This window comes from Myodes glareolus, chromosome 1, assembly GCF_982192425.1.
Source record: "Myodes glareolus chromosome 1, mMyoGla1.1, whole genome shotgun sequence".
Taxonomy (NCBI): domain Eukaryota; kingdom Metazoa; phylum Chordata; class Mammalia; order Rodentia; family Cricetidae; genus Myodes; species Myodes glareolus.
The window spans coordinates 90582862-90608614 of NC_142026.1; the positions used below are offsets into that span (position 1 = coordinate 90582862).

Below are 25753 nucleotides of genomic sequence, written 5' to 3' on the forward strand. Positions count from 1 at the left end.
CTGTTTTGGGCCCTTGATAGGGCAGAACTCAGGTAGGTGGAAAAGATAGAACTGCATTCTGGGAGGAAGAAAGCAGAGTGAGAGAGCAGCCATGGAGCTGCCAGAGTCAGATATGCTGGATCTTTCCCGGTAAGCCACTGCCACGTGGTGATATACAGATTAATAGAAATGGGTTAAATCAAGATGTGAGAGTAAGTCAATAAGAGGCTAGAGCAAATGGGCCAAGCAGTATTTTAATTAATGCAATTTCTGTGTGGTTATTTCGGTGCTAAGCTAGCCGGGCGGCCCTCTCCCTTGCAACAACTGCTTCTAAAATTTGCTGCTATTTCTATGAAGAAAGGGATAAAAGATTTATGGCACTGTGATTTTGGGTATCAGATTGCCCATATCTGGAATTAACTAAAAACCCAAGCAGTGGGGCATACATGTGAGGGAATTTTCTTGATTGCAACACTTGAAGAAGGAAGGCCAATCCTAAATGTATATAAAGGATGTGGAAAGAAGTTTTTTGCCTGATTGTCCTCAATCTCACTGGCAAGTTCATCTATCCTGCAGCTGAGGCATTCCTTCAGTCTACTTCTTCAGGATTCAGACACGTACACTAAACATCAACAGAGACATCCAGCCTCTTAGGTTGGAAAATTATTGGATGGATTCTTGAACTTTTTGTTGGGAAACAGTCATTGTTGGACTAGCAGGACCACAGCCTGTAAGCCACTCTAATAAATTCCCGTTATATGTGGAGATATATTTTATCAACTCTGTTCCCCTAGAAAACCTTGACTAATACAGAAGGATTCTCATTTTCTTACTAATAAATTCCAACTCTCTCCCACTATTGTGGTATTTTTTATATATACAAACAGCTCTTGTAAGAAAGATTTATCTACATGTAGGTGAGCACCATCCAAATCACACTGTGAACAAAAAAGACAGAGACAATGTGATTTTTCTCTTCTTTTCCCAGAACTGGAATACACTTTTTCTTCTGCTCTTAGAGATCATATGTTCAAGCTCTCCAGCTTCTGTAAATCTTGATTCTGGTTTCTAGGACTCACATCAACAGCCTGAAGCTGAGAATTATACCATCAATTTTTCTGGTTCTGAGGCTTTTTAGACTTGGATTGCCTCCCAGCATCCCAGGGGTTTCAGCATTCAGACTATTGCAACTGAGCCTCTATAACCATGTGACGCAGTCCCCCTAACAAATACTCTCTCAGCATTTGTAGGTGTATCTTATCCACAGCTACATCTATATCCTATTATTGTCTCTCTTTTGGCTAATAAGATGCTCAACAGTGTAAAAAGGTACTAGTGTATACTAATAAACAAGTAAACATGTTCTTTCTCTGACTGAACTTTTAAGCTAGTGGAAAAACATAAAATTAAGAGTAAAAATTAAAATAATTCAAGTTGTGTTAAGTGCTAAAATAAAGAAAGCGTAGACTTTGTTTGTTTAGTAGAATACTGATAATCATAACAACACTCTACTTAAAGTCGTCATGTACCAAAATCTCAGTGGGCAGCAGTCTAGTATATACAAGAACTGAGAGCAAAGATTATGTCTCTAGATGAAACACAGCAAATAGGAGGTAAATAGACATCAGATCATGTAGCTATGGTTAAAGGTTTAAGCTTTATTTCATGAGCAAGACAAGATTTTTTTTTAAAACGATCCAATTACATTATGAAAAGACTGCCTTTTGTTTTTAACTGACTTGGAGTCAGACAATAGAAAAAAAAGAATTCAACTACAAAATACTATCCAAAAGAAAGTCTAGATTAAGATGTAAGAAAGTAGAAAAATGTAAGGTCTATACTTTGATTGTACAGACATATAAACCCGAAATATCCAAGCACAGACTCCAGATCTTTCCTTCAATGTGCTCCACCAATACAGACTCAAAATTCTGAGCAAAAAGTCCTGTTGTCATTCTTCACATATCCCACAGCTCTCAACCTACTGAACAGGAAATCTCGATAACCCTCAGATATATTAAGACAGTGATCTTTGCATTACTCCCTTGCTACAACCCTAGTTCAAGCCACCATACTTTATTACCTAGACTGATAAAATAGTCATATTTTATTTTATCATATTGTATCTACATGTCTCCCGAAATCTGTGTTCCCTATATAGTCGCTAAAGGAACTCTACTTAGTTTAAGTCAGACCTTGGCTGCTTAGTGCCATGCAGCAGCTCAGAAGAAAATTCAACACAGTTTCTCACTTAGTTCAAGCTCTCTGAGAAAGAAATGCAGTGCATGGATTTTTTTTTTTTATGGAGAATGTGTGAAAGGCATGGAGCAGGGAGACAAAGAGGTTGGGGTGACCATCAGGCTTAGATACTGATCTGATTCAAGATAAGGGAGAAAGAAAGGGAGGCAGGAGCTGTGAGGTATCTTCTACTACAATGTAATTCAAAAAGAAAAAAATACAACAAAGCTATTACAGAATTCTCAAGTCTCTATATAAGAGACCTGACTTAGTGTTCTACTACTATGGAAAGTCCTGAATTTCATCATGCCATTCTTCAGATACAGTCCCTGTCCTCAGAGATCTGAAAACCACAATTTCACAACTGTTAAATATGCTGGAGATACTAGAAACCAAAGAATGGAAAATATACCTTGAAAATTAGTGGTCTACATGATCTTTTTCTCCCACATATCTACCCACTCTCTTCTGTCATTCTCGCCTGACTCCTCTTCCACTACAGCCACCAGAACTCCTGCTTACTTATTTCCAACTTACTCTTTTACATTCTGCATCCATATGATACCAACGTCACTGATTTTATCATGAGACCCTTCCTGAGCACCCTATCTAAAACTGTTACAAGCCTTATCTTCTTCTTAGTGTTTTCCATCTTCTCTTCTTCTACACCAATGATCATGTAACAGATAAATAAATCTATTTCATCAATATGTACTGGTTATTACCTTTTCTTGCTATTAAAATATAACCTCTAAGGATTTTTGTTTTGTTTAGTAATATGCAAGTAAAATAGTTTAGATCTTGGATAGCCTCCAAAAGTCCAAGAGTTAAAGGCACTACTGAGAAGGTACCTTTAAAGGTAATCTAGTGATGGGTCTTTTAGTCATTAGGAGCATGCTCTCAAAGGGATTTAAGGAGTAGTCTCTTTTCCTTTCCTGTTTCCTGGCCTATGATGAGCAATTTGTTCAGTTACAGTTCCTGTAATGATGTACTCTCTCGACACAGGCTCATAGCAACAAGATCAATGAACTATGGGCATATAAATGGAATTAATAAAATGCAACCCAAATTAAATATTTCCTTTTTATAAATTGATTGTCTCAGGTATTCGTTATAGTGGCAAGAGGCAGAGCAACATTCCAAAGATCTAGAACAGTATATAAAGAAAAGGCACCATAAAGTAAACATGAATTACATGAATTTCTTCAGTTCAAGGAAGCAGAAAAATGAGAAAGGTTAAAACAAAATAACTGGTAGTCAAAAAGTTACTTTACAAAGTTTCAAAACATTCACCTTAGCTCCATTATTATTAAAGTTTAAAAACAATAAACAAAATACATTTTATTGAAGCATTTTCCTCTAATTAAAACAACAAAAGAAAAACATAAAGGCAAAATTTAAAGGATATTATCATATACTTACATTCCTGATACTAATGACACTTTGAACACATGCTGAGCAGTGGAAGATGGATTGCCTAAAGCCACATTAAGTGCTCTGTCGATACTGAATGCCATCTGAGAAAGATAGCTTTCTGGCTGCTGTCCATAACCATCATATGGCACATAGAGGTAAGGAAAGATGCCATGTAGATGAAGACATGTCTTCTGACCTAAAATGTAACACATTATAAAGTTTAGTCTTGAGACATATGTAACAATATAACTTTCAGAAAGCAAGTAATTTAAATGACCTAACGGCGATATAACTTATATAAGGTAGGAGAAAAAAATTAGTCCATAGCCATTTGTCTTAACCGTGCGTAAGAATAAAACAGTTGTAATTTTTGTAATAATAAGCACTGTAGTATATTATCTAAATGCTGTGCAGTTTTGGTTAAAAGATATGTAGCTACTTTATTATTACATTCTGACTAGTTTTAAGTATCTCATAGTGCTACAAAGCTTACAAAAGTCACTGAACATTTACTAAAATCAATGACTACCTCTTTGCATTAATGTTTTTACCTTAGAGGCTTCCTTAAGATAGAGATAGCTTTAGGAGAAAGAACAGAAAAAAAGGAGTTCCAATGTATGAAATTTTTCTATTGGGGATAGAAACAGGAGTAAAGACAAAATTTTGCTGTTGGGAAGAAAACAAGACAACTTATAGATCAATTGTATGTAATAGAAATGGACTTCTGCATATTTAAAATTTCTATTTGATGAAATGGTTTTACAGGGAAATACAATGTGATTGGGTGGGTGAACCAAAAGTGAAAAACCAAGAAGAATGCACACTTTTCAGAAGCAAAACTGGCACTGACTGACCAGCACACTACCTTGGCACAGTCAAGATAAAGAAAGAAATGAGAGGCTGGAGAGATGGATTAGTACTCACTGCTCTTGAAAGGTCTGGGATTAGTTCCCAGGACCTCCCCTCCCCTCTTGTGGCCTCCATGAGTTCCTGCACACGTGGTGCACATAAGTTCACACAAGTTCTCATGCACACACATAAATAAAAACTATGTCTCTTTTTGAAAAGAAAGAAATACTAGTAAGACTCAAAAGGAAAAAGGAAAAAAAAAACTGCCACAAAACCAAAATCCATGCCAAGGTTAAATAACAACAACAACAACAAAAATCAGGCAGAGGCACTATTCTTCCCTGAATCTGGCAGGGCTATGGAGTGGTTCCTATCCTCAGAGCACTGTCCTTGATTCCTCTTGGGTGTGTGTCATTTGTCTATTCAAATGGAGAAGAGCAGTGATGGAAGAACACATCCATATTTCTCTTGCTGCCATTCACTACCACTGAGCTAGTTCTGAAAAAACAAAAACCAAAACCAAAACCAAAACAAAACAAAAAAAACCTCCAAGCTTCTTTCTGTCCATTACCTTTTCCTGACTCTCATCACTTGGCCTTTTCTTTTGGTAGAAGTGGCTATTTTATTGATCACCACTTCCCATTTCTGGCTGAGATTTATAGAAAACATAAAGAAAATACTGCGAACATTTTATTATAAATAACACTGGTCTCCCTGCCCACCACCTTGGAGACAGGGTCTCTTTATGTAGCCCTGAATATTCTGGAACTCCAACCCGTCTCTGCCTCCAGAGGGCTGGGAATAAAGGTGTGCACCACCACATCCACTGTCGTATTTTTAAGGTATTGTTACAGAAACAACATAGTCAGAAGTGATTATATAAAGTAGAGCAATACTAGAACGGTCAGTTTCACAATGGATAAGATCTAGAATTCCTTGGCTACAATATTCTGATTATTATTTTAGTGCTGGGACCAAACTTTGATAACTAGGATTTCATGTGTAAGGCAAATCCTTTATCACCGATCTACATAACCAGCTGTGGGCTGCAGTACTCTGATCTAAACTACCAGCCATTCTACTTTTGGAAACTTAGAAACTGTACTGTCACCACACAGTTAGAAATTTAGTTTCTATTTGTACTAGCAGTTATGAAGTTTAATTTCAGAGAAATAAAAAACTATTTTAAATTAAAAGCAAATAATGTAGTAAATTTATTTCTAAATAAAATTGCTTCAAAAAACAGTTTAAAATTCTTCAAATAGAGAAAACTGGTTATGATGAGTGACTCTAAAAAAAAGATCTCAATCTACTGATGCTTACATGTTTTCTAAATACCTCATGAATAAAAGTTTTAAAAACTACCCTTGTACATATAAACCAAGGTTGAATTAATGGCAAATACGCTAAACTAGAGAGAGGCTGAAGGATGTAGAGACAGAAATGTTTCCTGTAAGCCGACAAGTAAATTCAAGACCAGTGATTTACAGAGTCACTAGTAACATTTTCACAAGAAACTGTAAGAACCTAGGATAGTATTTTTTATGATCCATGTATCTTAATGGAATTTTGGTTAAAATGCCTAAGAGAAACAATTACAAATTTTAATTTCTACTAATGGAGTATCTTTAAAAACAACTGCATACCACTTTTCACATTTTCTGCTTAGTAGGAGTCAGAAATTATTTCTATTCATAAGCTTTGGAATTACAAAAATCTGGGAATATATGATTTAGGGAGAAGGTAGAAACTATGCAGAAGGCACCAGACTAATTTTTTTTTCACTTATTTCTTTCTAAGAAACAACTTTGCCAAGTATCACATGGGCTAACACAGTCTAAGTTCTCCATCTTCCCGTTGCTGAGACCCTTTAACACAGTTTCTCATGTTGTGGTGGACCCCAAGCCATAAAATTATTTTCTTGCTACTTCATAATTGTAATATTGCTACTGTTAAGAATCACAATGTAAATATATGATCTGTAGAGTATCTGATGTGACCCACAGGTTGAGAACCGCTGGCCTAAGGCATACAGTGTTTTAGTAACTGAGGTTAGATTTAAAAGCAGACTGACAACCTGAAACCAATCACCTTTTTATTCAACATTAATCTAAACATTCAATTTCTAAAAAAGTTAATGTTGGATTCCTTAAACATTTAACCAGTTATTGTTTTGTTTAAAATTTTGTTTCCTTGACTCACTCTATGACAAATTCTTTGGGTCTTGATAGAACTATTTATGTTTGAAGAACACAGTAATTTCAGAACTCAAGCACAAAACGCATGCAATATGTTTACTAAATACTAACAAAATGAATGAATAGTCAACAAAATAGAATAACTGCTCAGGGACAAAAGAAAGAAGTAAAAGCCTGAACATATCTGAAGAAAAAAGTCCATGAAAACATCAACTATGATAAAGAAGGAAATGGGCATATGATCTGATAGGAATTCCACCTTATTTAATTTATTTAATTTCCCATTCTGAATACTTTCAGTACCATTCACAGCCATACTGACGGCATCAATACAGATCTACCTTTCTCTGGTCCCTAGAGATGGCTTGGTGCCTCACACATACCAAACAAGTACAAATGAATTCCTACTAACAACTCTAATATAGAATGGGTATCAGAGAAGAGAAACAAAACAAGAAACTCAAACATTAGAGAGACTCTGTACAAAAGTACGCACATAAATCAACTGCGTTATAAGCAGCAGTTTCTACTATCAAATCTGAGATTTCACAACAGCACTGTTTATCTTTACATGGTACGGACCGGATCTGTCACCTTCTAGCAGTTCTGTAAGTGTGTGCTACTACATGTCGTAAAGTCTTATTAGAGATAAACTATTCTATTTCAACTTCATTAGTAAGGACTAGGCTCAGCTGAGAGGGAGTGCTCTAAAAGCAGCGGCTTCTCTGGGAAGTCTCCAGGTAGGTAACTGATACTATAGAGAGCTGCAGCCGAGTGAACAATCTTGCCTTCAGTCCAGGAATCTATCCACTACACTACACTAAAAGATGTTACACATCTTTAAGAGTATTTTGCAAAATTAATAAAATGTATTTTAATCTAATAAAGTATCTTGAATTCTTAAAGATTTAGGGTATTAACTACTTCTAGGTGACATGTGGATCTAAGAAAACATTTATTTCCTTGTCTCCATAAATCTTATTAAGGTAAAATTTATAATAAAAACAGAATAATTATATAGTGCATGTTATGCTATGAATATATTGTAAGATGATTTAATAAAGCTAATTAATACATCTATCATCTTGTATACTTATTTTGTGATAAGAATTTTAAGATCACTTACGTTAAAAGAAAACCTAGTATCACAGCACATTTCAATTTTCTTATTTTTAATTATGTGTATGTGTGTAGGTGTCTGTAGTGTATGTGGGTACACCTGGGAACCACAGATATGAGTCCCCATGAAGTCAGAGTTACAGATAGTCATGAGTTCCCAGATGTAACTTCTGAGACATCATCTTGGCAGTCCTCAAATTTCTTCTGTTTTGAATTTCCACTCTGAAAGACGTTGTCTAATCCAGAAGGTCTAACAAAGATTTTAAGGAATGATTTGGCAAAATGTGTCACATGATGGTTTCCAAACACCTGGCAAGACATGGTAGAATATAGTGCCTCTTAATGATATTTAAATAAACCTTATTTGTATATAAAGATAGAGATGATATAAAAAACTAGCAATAGTAAAAAACATTGAAAATATATAAAAATTTCAAAATATTTCAATTATAGTACAACTTTTGTAACAAACTTGATTGCCTACTTTTGTAACAAATGTTTCATTGAGATGCTCCACATCCTATCTTGAATGGTGCTATATGACTGACAACTCTTGTTACAAGTTGAATAAGCTGCACAAGAGACTTCTCAGACTTCAAAGGCTAAAACATACATTATCTAGTACTATACCAGTTTGTCAACTTCAGTAACACATCATATTGCATTATACTTCTGTGTATGAGGAGACATTTATGGCCTATGACTATGCTAGATATTTAATCTTGTCCTTTTATAAATAGTCCTTTGGAGTTTCTCATTTATTTTTGTTATTTCAAGAGTCTATTTATACAATAGTCTAATACATACTTATATGACTAATAATGAGAATAACTCAAATACAGCTGTAAGTTTTCTATACATTAAACAACTTTCCAAAGTCCAATGTTAGATAATAAATCATATACTACTCGTATTTACGGTCCCTGACCTCATAGACATTATATTCTATTTGAAAATAGAGATACATAATCAAGAAATAATAGGATGGTATAATGGGTGCTGCGATGACAGCCCAGTTACATGTAGAGATACAATGAACATCTGTGAGAACCTATATGAAGGCTTCCTAGAGAAAGTGACATCTGAAATTTAACTAAGACTAAGATTTTTAAGAGAATGTACAGAAACCTGAAAGCAAGAGAGAGAGACTTCTAGGTAGTCTAAGGGATTCAGAAGGCTATATACATTCATAGGTCCTTGCATATGCCCAGGAAAGGCCTGAGAAGGCCCACTTTTACGTGTGTCTCAAGAAACACACAAGTATCCTTCCATAAATGCTGGGACAAAATGAGAAGGCAGCAAGTGGGCAAAAAAGTGCCCCAGCTAGCCAAGAAGCTTTACAATGGATAGCTACTGGCTTGGCGAGGGAGAATCAGTTTCCTTCAAAGGAATGATACTGGTCTATCAACCACACTCCATGGCAGGCCTCATACTCCAGAGTAAGTGGGCAATACAAATCCAACCCCATGGTTTTTGTGGGGTTCTTTTGTTATTTTGTTTGGAGAAAAAGAACATGAATTTGGGGTTATATGTAGGGAAGTAGGGATCCGGAAGGAGTTTGGGAAGGTGAAGTAATATGATCGAAATATATACTATGAAATTCTCAAACAAGTACATTTTTTAAAAGATTTGAGAAAGTCTAGTTCAAAGCATTTCAAAAAATAGTTGGTCAGTCATTAACTGTATTAGGATAGTTGTGCAGAAAGATCAAAAATGGTGACTATACAAAATCTGTCAGCAAAGTAACTAAAGAAATAAAAACAAACAAATACAAACACTGAAAGTGTGGACAATCTGACTTAAAGAATTGCTATTAACTTGAAAATGTCTAGTTTTCAAAGAAAATATTACAAATAAGACAGAAAAATATGGGCTTACTGTTGTGGTATATTATTTTAAGGTATGTTACCCCTCCCCCCGACACACAAAGGATTTCTCTGTAGCTTTGGAGCCTGTCCTGGAGCTAGCTCTTGTAGATGAGGCTGGTCTTGAACTCACAGAGATTCGCCTGTCTCTGCCTTTGGAGTGCTGGGATTAAAGGCGTGAGCTAAGGAATACCCGCTAAGGTATGTCACTTTTGTTTGTGATCTGGGATATTTGTTTAATGATGTAAAGATGTGTTTGATTAAATAAAATTCACCTGCAGTCAGGAGGCTGCATCATCACCCAGCTGACAGGAAGTGAGTGGTAGGGAGAAGACAGATGCAGAAGGGTTTTTAAGGAGGGTAGGGTGACACGGGAGGGCTTCTGGAGAGAAGTGAGCTGCTTGCTAATCGCCTCTCTGAGAATTCCACCTCACCCTTTGAATCTTGAGTTTTTTAGAGGAACAGAGATTTAGATAAGGTCCCCACATAATTTTTGAAAGAGTCACTATCTGAAGGAACAGATTTCCTCAGGCAGTGGCTCTTACGGCCTAACCGCTGATAGTCATGGATTAAAAGGCAGAACAATTTTAAAAAAGAAGACAACAGCTTATAGACAGCAAGTGAAAAAGCATTTCAGAGAACTGTCCTTGATGTATGCTATATACTGAACTTACTGGACAAAAACTTCCTAACCAGGTACTAATATCCCAAAGAACCTAAGGACTATTGACCTAGGAAAGAGGGAAGTATGCAGACACGTCTATGTATCTAGGACACAGAGGGAAGTATGCGGACATGTCTACGTATCCAGGACACAGAGGGAAGTATGTGGACACGTCTATGTATCTAGGACACGGAGGAAAGTATGAGGACATGTCTATGTATCCAGGACACAGAGGGAAGTATGTGGACACATCTATGTATCTAGGACACAGAGGAAAGTATGCAGACACATCTAAGTATCCAGGACACAGAGGGAAGTATGTGGGTATGTCTATGTATCTAGGGCATAGAAGGAAGTATGCAGACATGTCTAGTATCCAGGACACAGAGGAAAGTATGCAGGCACGTCTATGTATCCAGGGCACAGAGGGAAGTATGAGGACACGTCTATGTATCTAGTGATGTGGGAGAATTGTCTGTATTCTGTCAATCATATTTTAATAAAATGCTGATTGGCCAGGCAGGCAGTATAGGCGGGAAAGCCAGACAGGAAGTAGGGGTGGAGCAAAGAGACTGGAAGTATTCTGGGAAAGCAGGAAGCTCCTTCCACCACTCCTGCGCAGATCACGGAAGCAGCAACATGTGAGCTGACAACTGAAAAAGGTACCAGGCCACATGGCTAACATAGACAAGAATTATGGGTTGCCGTAAGATGTAAGAATTACTTAATAAGTAGCCACAGCTAAGGGCCAATCAGTTTATAACCTTATGGAGTCCTGTGTGTGATTTTCTTTGGGGACTTGCCGGCTGTGGGATACGGAAACCCCAACAAGCTGGCCCCTCATGTTACAATCTAGGACACAGAGGGAAGTATGTAGACATGTCTAGTATCCAGGACACAGAGGAAAGTATGCAGACATGTCTATGTATCCAGGACACAGAGGAAAGTATGAGGACACGTCTATGTATCTAGGACATAGAAGGGAGTATGCGGACATGTCTATGTATCCAGGACACAGAGGGAAGTATGTGGACATGTCTATGTATCCAGGACACAGAGGGAAGTATGTGGACATGTGTATTTATCTAGGAAAGAAGGAAGTATGCAGGCATGTCTTACCAAATGGAAAATATCAGGGAAAACACAGGCTATTAAATGAACTAAATAGAAACTTTGGAGTTGAAAAACAAAGTAACTAAAATTATCTAAGATTTTGTTACACAAGGAAAAATACATATCTGTTCATAGTCCCTGGTTCTTGGAACAAAGCTCTTAAAGTCTTTACGTCTGTAATGTGTCTTTGTTTTTGTTTAATGCACAATGCTGTTCACGAAACCCCAAAATATGGTACATGCTAGGCAAGTACTTTACTCCCAAACCACAGACCTAGCCATTCTTTGTTGTATTTTGTGTATTAACAAGATGAGGAGTCCCTAGGGGTTCTGCATGCAGAACTGGTTGCCAGAGGAATCAATCAGGGAAGGCTGGAACTTTTAGCCCCACCCCTAACTTCCAGGAAGGGCAAAGAGGCGACAACTAATCAGACCCATCTGACGACACAGCAACAAAAGCTCAAAAAGGGCTGGGTTTGAAGAGCATTTGGACTGCTGAACACACAGAAGTTCCTAAAAGGAAACATGCCATAAGACCCTTTTCCCACCATATCTCTTTTATCTGTTTATTCACCTGTACCCCCGCAATATTTTTAATAGATAAATTGTTTGAGTTCTGTCAGGTGCCCTAGCAAATTAATGAAACACAAGGAGAGTAGGTCAAGGGACTCTCATTTTACAGTTAGCCATTCCGAAGTACTAGTGATTGGCATGCAAGAAGAGTGGTGGTCCCCTTTACACTAGACCCTTAGCATATGGGATTTAAGTCTACTTCCAGGTAGACTGTTAACATATTGAACACAGCTGGTGTCTTACCATTGAACTGGTTTTAAAAAATAGTGAACTTGAAAACAGATCAATTTAAATCTCAAATCTGAGGAATAAAAATGAATTTAAAAAATAAAGTTTCAGAGATCTTTGGGATGCCAATAAGCATGCCACTTGCAAATACAATGTGAGCCTCAGAACAAGGAGATAAAAAAGAGAAGCAGGGAGAGTATTTGACGAAATAATGACTAACAAATATCTAATTAAAAGTATAAAAAAGATTTAATGTAAGATAAACTCAAAGAAAGTCATACCTGAACATATCATAATCAAACTGTCAAAAGACAAAGACATATTTTAAAGTACCAGAAGAAAAAATGTCATCACATACAAAATTGCTTTGGTGAGATTCATAGATGGCTTATTTAGAAACCACAGAGTCTGAAAGGTAGTTGGGTTGACAGAGTTATCAAAGGAGAAAATCATCAACAAAGAATCCAGTATCTAGCAAAATTATCCTTTATAAAGGTGATCAGTTGAAGGAGGTGGGGGATTAAGACATTCCTTGATAAACAAATGAGATAATTTGTTAGGAGCCAACCTGTCTTAACAGAAATACCAAAGAGTGCTTTATTTTAGGCAGCGATGAAAATATGCAGTGACAGAAATTCACACCAAATAAAGAGCAAGGATAAAGGTGACTACATAGAAAAACACAACAGACAAGTATAGTTTTGTCTATACCTGTTTTATTCTATGTCATTTAAGAGACAAGACTACAAAGCCATAATTATAAAATCATGTTGAGGGGTTATGAGGTAGAAAGATGTACATTGTATGATGGCAACAGCACAAACAAAGGAGAAGAAAATGGACCCTAATTGAGCAAAATTGTACATTAAAATCACACAGGGGTTAATTCAAATAATACCACTTTAAGATGGGGAAGTAAAATTACCACAAAGAAAATAATTTAAAAACTGAATGAAAAACAGTAAGGAAAATAAAAGAACATCCTACTTAGCATTTAAGACAGTAATAGGGGTACAAAAAGACAAAACAGTGAAGAAACTACTAAATGGGAGATACAAAACTATACAGAATTAGATGGTAATGTAAGGCTACACTCCAGCTATCATACCCCACTCTGTGGCTCTCATGGTTAAGCTTGATTGCCATCTTGACAGGATCTAGAATTATCTAAGAGACAAACCTCTGGGTATGACTTTGAAGGTGGATTTTAACTAAGTTGAGAAGACCTACCCTAACTGTGAACAGCACCATAAGCTGGGGTCCCACAGTAAACAGGAAGTAACCTGAGGATCATCCATCTTTCTGCTTCCTTACTGGGAATACAGTATGACCAGTTGTCTCACTATGCCTTCTGGCAAACCAAAATAACCTTGGAATGCCTTGGAAGAGGACTTGCAATTGAACCCGTTAGAAAATTATTTTACTCTTATTTCATTTTCTCCTTATAATTTCTTTCAAATGCTAAGAATGAAAATATAATACCCTTATATCTCCCTCTTTTTGTAAGGGAATTAGAATGAAGCTAATTAAGGACCCTGTTTATAGATTACAAGTATTCTTTAGTGGTTAATATATCAGAAAGTTGTTGAAATAATACCTAAAAGCTCATTTAATTTAAAATTATTGTTATACAAAAGAAATCAGAAAAAAATTACCTTGAATCTTAAGTAACTATAAAGCTCAATTTATATACTGCCAAAAGTCCTACATCGTGACATACCATTGTCTTTTTTGTAAAGCCTGTTCTTAAAAATAAATAGCTAACAGCAGTATCAAGATTGAATCTCTAAGGAAATGTGTATTTCAAAATAAATGTCACTAAAGTAACTAGTGTTTGTTAACCTTAGGCAAAAGTAAAATTCTAGCTTGTGAAACAAAAATTCTGTTCAGATGTTTTGACTAAAATGATTACACACATTAATTTTTTGTGTTTTTTCAATATAAAGATAAGTAGTCAGAGCTCAAATGAAAACTAGTATTCTGGTTATAATCTTAAAATTCATCTTTGATATTTTAAACAATGGTAATAAAAAAAACTAATTCAACTGTTTCTGTAAATGCCTGGGTTTTCAGGGTCTCAGTCGGGTTAAGAGTACCCTGCTCTTCCAGAGGATCTGAGGTTCAATTCCCAGCATCCATGTGGGAGTTCACAACTGTCTGTAACTCCAATTCCAAGGAATCCTCACAGGCACTAGGCACACATGTGGTAAGCAGTCACATATATGTGTAAAATACCCATACATATAAAATACAAATAAATTTTAAAAATTAAAAAAAACATGAGTTTTCTTTCAAAAACAAAATAGCAAGGGCAATTAACATCGTCAGTAAGTCTAGCAAATTATTCAACTGTTCTGTAAGGTAGTTGAATACTGAAGAACCTTAAATTTATATTTCTACAAGAAATTTTAAAAAGTCCACAAGATGGAAAGAGAAAAATGCATACCTTGTAGCTAATAAGTAACTTTTATCGAGAATAAAAACTTATTAACTCAGTAATAAAAAGAGACAACCCTATCTTAAAATGTGTTTAAATGTAGTTTAAATCTTGAATGTCCCCCAAATATCACATGCTAGGGTAAGGTCCTCAACCTATAGCACTCCTAGAGGGTGACAGAAATCCTTAGGGTGTGGAGCCTAGTGGAAGTGGGTATATCCTCAAAGGAGATGCCATCCCAGCTCCTTGTCTTCTCTAGGCTTCCTGAATGCCAAGGGGTAAGTAGCTTTCTCCAATATGTATCCTAACATGTATACATATCCTAACAAGTATACAGGTAGTGGTGCCAAGCAGCCATAGACTGCACCCTCCTAACAATGAGCCATAGTATCTATACTCCTTGAAAATGATTTCCTGTTCTGTTAAGAATAAAAAAAAATTAATAGCATAATAAGCAATGGATTTAAATAAACATATTCAAGAAAAGATGCATGAATGGGTAATAAGCAAATGAAAAAGTGTTCAACACTAGAAACTATCAATAAAACGCAAGTCAAACCCATAATGAGTACTACTTCACTATCCATCAAGACAGTTAAAATACTAAAGTTAAAAAACAAGATGTTAGAGAGAAATTGAAAATTTCATACACTGCAATCTATGCAAAATATGTATGTATTTACAGCAACATTATAATAGTCAAAAGGTAGAAACAATTTCACTTGTCTATCAACTAACAAAGAAATCAACACAACACAAAATATGCATTGAAAGAAATGTCATTCACTGATAAAAAAAATGAAGTGCTGATACATGATACATATGGATAAACGTTAAAGCTAGGCACAAAAAGAAACTATCTATGATTCCACTTATAAGAAATGTCCAGAATAGACATATTTTTGAGGCAGAAAAAAAGATTAATGATTGCTCATGCTAAAGGGATTGGTAAAAAATGAGTAGTAACCACTCCTGGGTATAGAAGGTATTTCTAGGGGATAAAAATGCTCTAGAATTGTGGTGCTGGTTGCCCAACTCTGCATGTATCATAGACCATGAACTTGTACATATTAGGTTAGTCATATGGTATATGAATTACAGCTTAACAAAGCTATTAGAGTATGCTTAAATCCATCTATACTGTTTTCTTTAGAAGTCTCCAATGAGACTTAACTTAAAATATCCCTTATAGCAATGCTTCCATTCACTTCCTCTATAATTTTTTTTCTTTTAATTTCCTGCAGTTTGAATATGATATACCTAGGTATTCATTTCTGAGACATGTATTGATCCTGTCCTATATCTATGATTTAGTATCTGCCATTAATTCCAGCCTCTATTACTTCAAATATTTCTGAGTAGCCCACCAAAGCTACTCTTCATTTGTTGTAGTGTTTTAGATTTCTAGTATTTCCCCCCACCCCTTTTTAGACAGGTCTCACTATGTAGCCTTGACTGACCTAGAATTTAGTATAAAGACCAGGCTGCTGTCCAACTAAAAGATCTACACATGTCTACCTCTAGTGTTGAGACTGAAGGTGTGCACCATCATGCCCAGCCTTCAAGCATTTACTATTCTTATAACTGTTGCTTTTTACATTAGAATTACTCTTAAATTCACAATCTGAAAACCCCCAATCTCTGGCATATCTATCTAGGAATTCAGCTAATGTTCTACTGTTTGTTGTAGCTATACAGATATTATTAGATAAAATATATTCAACATCCTTGTTTTTATATGCCATCTTTGGAAACTATTTAGCACATGCACGCATGCCCTATAGTTCTTTTAGTTATACTAGAACTGTTGAAACAAATTGGGGGAGAGGATGTGTTCTACAGTTCCAAGACTAGATTTCAGTTGCTAAGTAGGCCTGATCCACGGGCTGGGATTCATAAGTACGTCTCAGCTTTTCCCCCCTTTCCCATAAAACAATAATGCTAGTCATATCTGCAACTGGAGTTCTCTTTGACTAAATTACTGGACTCTGGAAAGGTTTCCATTTTCAGCTTCCCTTTAGAAGTCCAAAGGCATACCACCGTCTTCACTGTGAGAACCTGAAAAGGCTCTTGGGAGGAAAAATCTCAAGGAAGGGTGAGGTTTCCTAACATTGGGTTCTAGCAATTTTTAACACAAATGTTTACACTCAAATATCAACTATATTTTAGACTTCATTTCCTTACCACTTCTTGGCTCTAATGACTTCTGGTAAGATGTGGCTCTCAATATTCACCTGTCTTAGTTTAGGCATTTATTTACCTTGTGACAACGTTTTTCTTCTTGTTGCTTGTTTGTATCGAGACAGGGCTTCGCTATGCAGTTCTGGCTGTCTTGGAATTCACTATGTACAGCAAACTGACCTTGCACTCAGATATCTGCCTGCTTCTGCCTCCCAAGTGTTGGGATTAAAAGTGTGAGCCACTACACCTGGCTTGAGTTTATATATATATAAGCTCAAGCCAGGTGTAGTGTATATATATATATATATTGTTATATATATATTGAATATATATTGTTCAGTTTCTTTTTTATTGTAAGAACAAGAATAAGAATTTCCCTTCCCTCTTCTTCCCAATCAGGACTTCTATACAGCCCAAATGACCTTGAACTGACAATCTTGCCTTGGCCTCCCAAATGCTACTGTGTGCCAAACTTGGCACAATTTTTAATTTCTTTATATAGTTATTTGAATCCTAAATTGAAATATCTAATTCAATTTCTCTTTCTGGGACTAAGATGCTCTAGGATTGCCTAGATATCTGCCCCAGATATAGAATAAATAATTTCTCAAGAGATACCCCATTTTTTAAATTGGATAATGTTTAGAAATCAGAATCTAGAAATGGTGTAATGCCAGCACTAGGGAGATAGAGGCAGGAGAATCGGATATTCAAGAATTCTCCGTTGTCTGCATAGCAAGTTCGAGGCCAGACTGTACCACATGAAATACTGTCTCAAAGGAAAAACAGGATACTGAATGTTTTTACACACATAATATATTTCTATCTATCCTTCTATGAGAAACTATGAGCTCAAAATATCTCCAATCTTCTCCCAACACCACAGAGACATTCTGTTCCTCTATATATTTCTCTCCTAACCCATAGCAAGACAACTGGCTCCTGCTATTCTAAATATAAGGCTTACTTTTATAAGCTTAAAATACACACACACACACACACACACACACACACCAATCTCAGAGTTACTAATCTTCACCACTGAGAAAATTTTTATTCAAAAATTACAATTCATGCTTACTTTTCTGAGTGTAGGAAACTTTGTACAGAGTAAGAACTATCAATGCTAAATTAAGTGAACCTTGATTATTTTTACAAGTGCATCTATCATGTTGTACACATTTTGATGGTCTTTGTGCTTTCTTGTGCATGTTTTTATTTATCTTAAGTAAATACTTGACAAAGAATGGGTCAAATGTTTACAGTCAAGAGAAAGTCCATTCTTAGGTGTTTACATCATTTTATATTCTCACCAGCAACACATCAAAGCTAGAGTCATATCACCATATTCATTCAAGTGTTTGGTGTTAGGTTATTAAATTGTAGTCATTTGAATGGCTATAATGATATCGAATAGTGACTTTAATTTGAACGCCTATGATGACAAGATTATATTAAGTATTTTTTCCACACTTGTATACTGAATATTCAAAAGTATTCCTTAGCAAAATGTCCATAGTCTTTTGCTGATTTTTTTTAAATGAGTTGCTTTAATAATTTAGCTGTAGGGTTGTTTAGTTATAGAAAAAGTTGTTAGTTATATACCTTGTAAATATCTTAAAATCTATGAATTACTTATTTCACTGTACTATCATCATCTTTATGCAGTGGGTACCACGCTGGAGGAGGTTATGAGCTGCATGGGCAAGCTCCCAAATCACAAGGACTTGAATTTTTTTCCTGAGATTCTCTTACTTCCTAATTAGGAATCTACTACTACGAAGGTCATTGTTACAGCATTTTAAAGAGTGAGGAAATGTTAAGGATGACTGTAACTCTACTCTTCACAGTAGCAGAGACTTAAAGAAGTAACTTTATAAGATCTGTGTAAAATCAAGTCAACCAAAATTCTGGCATAGGTGGTCTCCAGGAACAATTGGCAGTTTATAGTATCTGTGGGAATGAACAATAATGATTGTTCATTATGGGTACAGCTTCTTTGTGGGTACAGATGCTGGAAGGTTTCCTGTGCTCCAGAGGATGTTCCCATACCTATGTTCACATTGGCAGTGCTAATTTCACTTAATGAGTTACTAAAAAAAGAAAAGGGGGCATGGTGTTGGGAGGAGGATGTTTTGGGGAGATATAGGAGTGGTTGAGGGTGTGAAATGGACATAGAGAAGATCATATTTCATTGTGCATGTGTATGAGTTTTTTCAAAGAATAAATAAAAATAATACCCTATAGTTACTTATAAAAAAAATAAGTAACTTTATGAAAACCCCAGAAACTTCTTTACTTCCATCAGTGACAACGATGAAGAGAGAACTTTTAAGCACATTTAGACTGATGGTAATTCCTAAGCTTCTGTGTTTAATTTTTACATGGGGGGGGGAGCTAATTTCCAACCATACTTAAAGTACATTACTCATTGTGTTAACACACTAAACAGAAAAATTGCATTTATTGAAAAAAATTACAAAAACCCTTCATGATTTGCAAAAAGTTACGTGGGTGGTTCCAAGAGTCGGCCTCTAGCCTCTAGCCAAAGAGCACTCCACATGTGTTCTGAATCATCAGTAAATCCAGATGCCCTTGTGTGAAATACTTCAAACCCAACTTTCAAATGCTAGGAAACCCTTCTAAAGAAAAAAAAAAGCAATCTTAGTACCCCTAGCCAGAAGTTAACTAAGAGACAAAATAATCCTATGGACAGAAAGAAGAAATGAAACCAAGAACTTCTAATGCAAACTCGGGACTTTGGAGAAATAATTTGACCTTTTCACATTATTAATTTTGATTCAATTCTAAGGCCCAATTAAACAAGGTCTGGACACTGTAAAAAAATTTAAAATTTCATGTTATGTCAGAGGACAACCAACTTTTTCTACAATAGGACAAAAGACAATTATTTTAGGATTAGGAGCTAGTGTTTTACAACTAGTTCACACCTTCGGAGCATGGAAAGCACCACAGACAACAGAGTAATAAGTAATAAAGCTTCAGTAACAAACCACAGAGATGGGATACAATGCAGAAGCTGAGCACGTACACAGGGTGCTCCGGGTCCTCAACCGGCTGACTTCCTAGCTAACATATAAGCGCCTTTGAATCAATAGTATCTTAATACCTGGCACAAAAATACATGGCCTATAAATGTTTACAGATATTTTTATGTAAAAAAAAATCAAAGAACTTAAACTATATATACATTACTTTAAATTCTAAAACATCATTATGTCAATATTGAAATCTATTCAAAAGTAATATTAATTTTCTGACTCCCTGAGAAATTTACAAAAACAAGCAATCTGACTAGTTACTCTAAGAAGTAAGCCTAAGGGCTGGCAAGATGGCTCAATGGGTAAAAGCACTTGTCACACAAGCCTGACCACCTGCTTCAATTCCTAGGACCCCTGTCAAAAATTGAAATGACTGGATATAATGGTACACATCCTTAATCCCAGCATTCTGCAGTAAGATGGGAGGCAGAGTCAGGAGAATGGCCTGGAAGCTCATAGGTCACTTAGCCTGGAGTATGCAAGCAGCAATAGAAGCAAGAGCCTGCTTCTACATTATTTATATTTATATATTTAAGATATTGCCAGGTGTGGTGTTGCATGCCTTTAATCATAGCATTGGTGAAGAACTGAGGTTATGAAAGTTCAAGGCAAGCCTGGTCTATATAATGAGTTCTAGGACAACCAGTGATACACAGTGAGACCTTGTCTTGAAAAAAACAACAAGAAATTAAGTAAACGTGTGTCTTGAAAAAAATTAGAAATAAAGATGCAAACTACATAAAAAAGAATACAAATCAAAATTTTCAACTTGGGGTGAATAAAAACACATCAAAAATGCCAAATTTAAAGGCCAATAATATTGAAGACACAACAATAGAAATCATATAGGTTTTCTCCCTGGAAACAGGGTTTCTCTGTGTATCTTTGGCTGACCTGGAACTCGCTTTGTATATGAGGCTGGCCTTGAACTCAGAGATCCGCCCGCCTCTGCCTGGCAATAGAAACCATTAAAAGTTTGGAAAGAAACCTGAAAGTTTTTACAAAAGCACCTGTAAACTATATGACAATTTTAAACAAACCCACATATAGTGTAATTTAAGTCTCTGCAGAAGTGTTATGCATAATATGGTCTTAAAGTTGCATACAGGAGAAAACTACTATGGAGATGAGAAAATAATTATTTAAAGTTGTATATATGAATCAATTAAGAAAAAGTGACTACGCAAAAATTATACACTTAAAAACTACTCATAAAGCCAGGCAGTGGCAGTGGTGCACGCCTTTAATTCCAGCACTCGAGAGGCAGAGGCAGGTGGATCTCTTTAAGTTTGAGGCCAGCCTGGTCTACAAGAGCTAGTTCCAGGACTAGCTCCAAAGCTACAGAGAAACCCTGTCTCAAAACAAACTCTTATGAGCCAGGCAGTGATGGTGCATACCTTTAATCCAAGCACTTGAAAGGCAGGGGCAGGCAGATCTCCATGATTTTGAGGCTAGCCTGGACTACAAAGAGAGTTCCAGTAAAGTTAGGATTATTACACAGAGAAACCCTGCCTTGAAAAACAATAAACAAACCAACCAACCATAAACTCTTATTTCTAGCATAATAAATGAGTAAGAGAAAGCAGGGTTTTCATACCTGCTTTTGGTTATGTTATTTTGATTGAGAAGCAATCAGTTTGTGTAATGCAGAAGAATATCACCAATAAAGTAAAGCACAAATAATAAAAACTCAGAAACTGAAATTGATGTTCAACCCAAAGACCCAAAAAGCAAAACTGCTAGCCACTGGCTCTTACCTCAACCTCAGTCCAAAATAGTAATCCTGCCCTCCAGGAATCTCAGAATGAGACTGTGGGGAGAGCTGTTTCCTCCAGTTTTATAAACCTCTCTAGGGCTGGGATTAAAGGCATGCAGCACTGTGGTTAAAGGCATGCACTGCCAGGTTTCTATGGCAAATCACTGTGGTCACTGGGATTAAAGGTGTGTATTATTATTACCTGGTCTATAAGGCTGACCAGTGGGGCTATTTTACTCTCAGATCTTAAGGCAAGCTTTATTTATTAAAATACAATTGAAATGCCACTACAATAAAGTACACTAGTTATCTCACAAGATGAACAACTGGAGATGCTACTTACTTATTAAATTTACTCGGGATGATAATAAGGCAGAAAAGGGACAGAAGTATAAAGAACTCCCATACTAAGTTGTATGAATGCAGTCTTATGTGAAGGATAGTAGACGCCTGAACCTGAGCTGTGAGTTTGAAGGATAAGGACAAGGCCATAGTGGAATTATAACAGGGAAAAGGCAGTGAAGAGCTGCGTCTAGTTAAGGATATCCAGTAGACACCTTAACTAGCTTTATCACTAGTACAAACTGCCTACTTTTCAACTTCTAGACTGTAAAGAAGAAAGGCATTCTATTTCATTCATAATCTTCTTAGATCTGATTTACACAAACCTACACACACACACACACACGCACACCTAAGATAACACTTTTATCTGGGTTTGAATGTGAATGAAGTATCATTTTAAGTACAGCTATTCCTAGGGAGATACTACCTTCACATGAAATCAGAAATGTAAATCCTAGAGCACAAGTAACTATGTAACAAGTATACTACTGTCACCTTATCCAAATTTAAATCAAAGTTTTGGCCAAATATAGAAAAAGACAGTTTTATTAGATATATCAAAGCTTGATCAAACATTATCTCTATTGGCTAGCTGGGTCTAGTGTCACATGCCTATAAATCGGAATAAAGTCAAGATGTTGTGAATCCAAAAGGAAAAAAAAATGCGTTACATAGCAAGACCTTGTCAAAACAAAATAAAACACTTTTTTAAAGTATCTTCTAAAAACTTAAAAATGTAATTGTTTTAAACTACACCCTGTAAAAATATGCTATGAAGCCCTCAGTGCACTGGAGGAAATACTTGGTATCTTACATTAGCCAGTAAAAAGCTTTATGGTAGGTAACAAACTGAGAGAAAATAACTGCACAACAGGTGTCTAATAAAGGATCTGGATAAAATACATTTTCAAATTAATGGCAAAGGAAATAAATGATTCAAAAAGTTTTTATTTCCCCCACCATAAATAACTTCACTAAAGAATGATAAGCAGATGAAAAGATATTCTGTGCCAAAACTGGAGAGATGGCACAGCTGTTACAAACACATACTGTCTTGCAGAGGACCCAAGTTTAGCTCCCGGCATCCAAGTCAAGTAGCTCACAACAGCCTGTAACTCTAGCTCTAGGGGCATCTCATCTAGCCTCCATGGTAGACACACATACACATACACGTACACACACACACACTTCAAAAAATGTAATAAAAAATTTAAAAGATGTTCAGTATCCTTGGTCCCGAAGGAAATAAAATTGAAGATTACAATGAGATGTCATTTTATTTCTGCTCAAAGGAGTAAAATCTACAAAGTTTAAACATAAACAAATGTTAAGAAGGTTATAAAAGCTAGCAGATGTGGTGCACACCTTTAATCCCAGAACTTGGGAGGCACAGGTAGGCAGATTTCTAAGTTGGTGGACAGTCTGGTCTACAGAGCTGGTTCCAGGACAGTCATGGCTACACAAAGGAACCCTGTCTCAAACAAAACAAAACAAAACAAAAACAAATCAACAACAAATAAGGGTATAAAGAAATTAGGCCTCTCACACATTGCTGGAGCTAATGCAAAGTTATAGTCATGGGGGGGGGTCTGGTAGTCTCTTAAGAAGTAAGCATACTGAATGAACAAGCTTACTCTTATGAAGCTGTAAGAGAAATGAAAATATATAACCAAGTTAAAATAAAACTTGTACACAGTACTCCTAGTGCATTTCTTCATTAACAGCATTCTAACTACAAACAAACAATCTGAGTATCAATAGTTTAGTGACTGGTATATCCATGTAATGAAAAACCAACTAAAAAACCTAAACAACATTACTGAAATATGCAAGAGAATGAAAGAAACCTAACTATATCCTGCATGATCCCACCTTTATAAAATTCTAGAAAAAGTAAAATCATAGTAATATTGAAGACCAATAGTAGCTAGGGGTCAGAGATGAGAAGGCAATGACACACCAACTTTTAGTGTGACACATATCGAGATAACTAGATATGGTTGCCATAACTCATCTAACTGATCAATTTTACTACATATATAAATTACACCTCAAAAAAAAGTTGATTAAATTTAAACAGAGCAATGGATACATGTGCCCTTCCTCTCACTTCTCTCACAAAGATGTGACATATTTACAGGCAAGAAAGTAAAGATGTAGCAGTGACTGGCAAGAAAAAGACAGCTGATAGGAATGATACAGCCAGAAGAGGAAAAAGTTGCTCCACTTAGTTACATTTTAACTATCTGAATAATGAGATCCTACTCTGTTTCTAAAACAAACAAACAATTTCAATGACATCAAAGTAACATTTTTGTTGTTGTTGTTTCTTTGTTTTCAGACAGGGCTTCTTTGTGTAGCTCTGGCTGTCTTGGAATTCACTCTCCCAGCTGGCATTGAATTCAGAGATCCACCTGCCTCTGCCTCCTGAAGATTGGGATTAAACGCATGCGCCACCACTGCCTGGCTCAAAATGACATTTTTATGATAGATTCTCAGGGCTACCCAAATCAGAAACACCAACATTTTTTTCTGGGCACTATCCCACATCTAGTGTATCAGACTGCTAGATGAAAAGAGTCTAAACAAATCTACCATTTAAATTATCCCATAGAGACTGAAGCAGCATGCATAGGGTCTGCATGCTTCTGCACAGGATCCCTACATATATATGATGGCCTTCAATTTAGTGTTTTTATGGGATTATTGTGAACAAGTGGGTCTCTGATTGTTGTGCTTTCTCTTGGGCTCCTCTGCTGGTTTGTCTTTTCTAACTTCAATGGATAGGTTTTGTTATATCTTATATTTTATTTCATATATCATTATATATATATATACATATATATAATTTTGTAGATAAACATTTTTTGTTTTATTTTTCAAGACAAGGTTTCTCTGTGTAACTAACTGCCCTGGCTGTCCTGGAACTCTCTCTGTAGACCAGGCTGGCCTGGAACTAAGAGATATGCCTGCCTTTCCTTCCTGAGTAATGGGATTAAAGGTATGTGCCACCACTGCCTGGATATATTTTTTAAATGAATGAATAAATGAAAACCTAGCTACTAGAATAAAGGTTAACAACGAAACTGTCACTTCTACCTGCTGAATGAGGAAACATTAGTTTTCTAAAAGAGTAACAGTCACTGGGTATATCAACTACTCCAGGGAGGGTCTTATGCTCAGGAGTAGCTGACCAATGTATAAGGGACTTCGAGTTTTTTGTGTGCTTTTTATTTAGTTATTCTTTAGTGTGTGGTGGGGGGGGGAGTCTTTTTCACATTTTGGGTGTAGTTATATTTTCTTGGGTTTGGGGGATTTTGTTGTTGTATTGGGTTTGTTTTTTTGAGAAAGCACTTGGGGGAGGGAAAAATATGATCAAAATATATTTGAATTTTAAAAATGTTTTTGAATAATTAAAATACAAGACAAAAATTAAAAACCTGTCCCACAGAAATTCTTTTATAAGTAAGTCTGGAAGAACCACTGCATTAGAAACTCAAATGCACACAGGTATGCTATACACACATATACATCACTTTGGTTACAATGGACCAGATCCAAAGTGTCAGGAGCCAGAAAGTTGGCTCAGTGGGTAAAAGCACTTGGTACTAAGCCTAACGACCAGAATTCAATCTATAAGACCTACATGGCTGAAGGCCAAACCAACTTGCAAGTGTTACCTTCTGATGTCCATGCTTGTACTATGATACAGATGATAATTCCCTTTTATT

The 25753-nt window shown here is 36.1% G+C and overlaps 1 protein-coding gene across 3 annotated transcripts in view; it reads right to left on the reverse strand.

The window, feature by feature from the left end:
* Nucleotides 1–25753, reverse strand: part of Rev3l (REV3 like, DNA directed polymerase zeta catalytic subunit) — a 137398-nt gene that overhangs the window by 88698 nt on the left and 22947 nt on the right. For all 3 annotated transcript variants that reach the window (XM_085690513.2, XM_085690508.2, XM_085690516.2), the window contains one exon: nucleotides 3640–3829. In XM_085690513.2, coding sequence (XP_085546639.2) covers nucleotides 3640–3829 — 190 coding nt within the window. The remainder of the gene's footprint in view (nucleotides 1–3639; nucleotides 3830–25753) is intronic.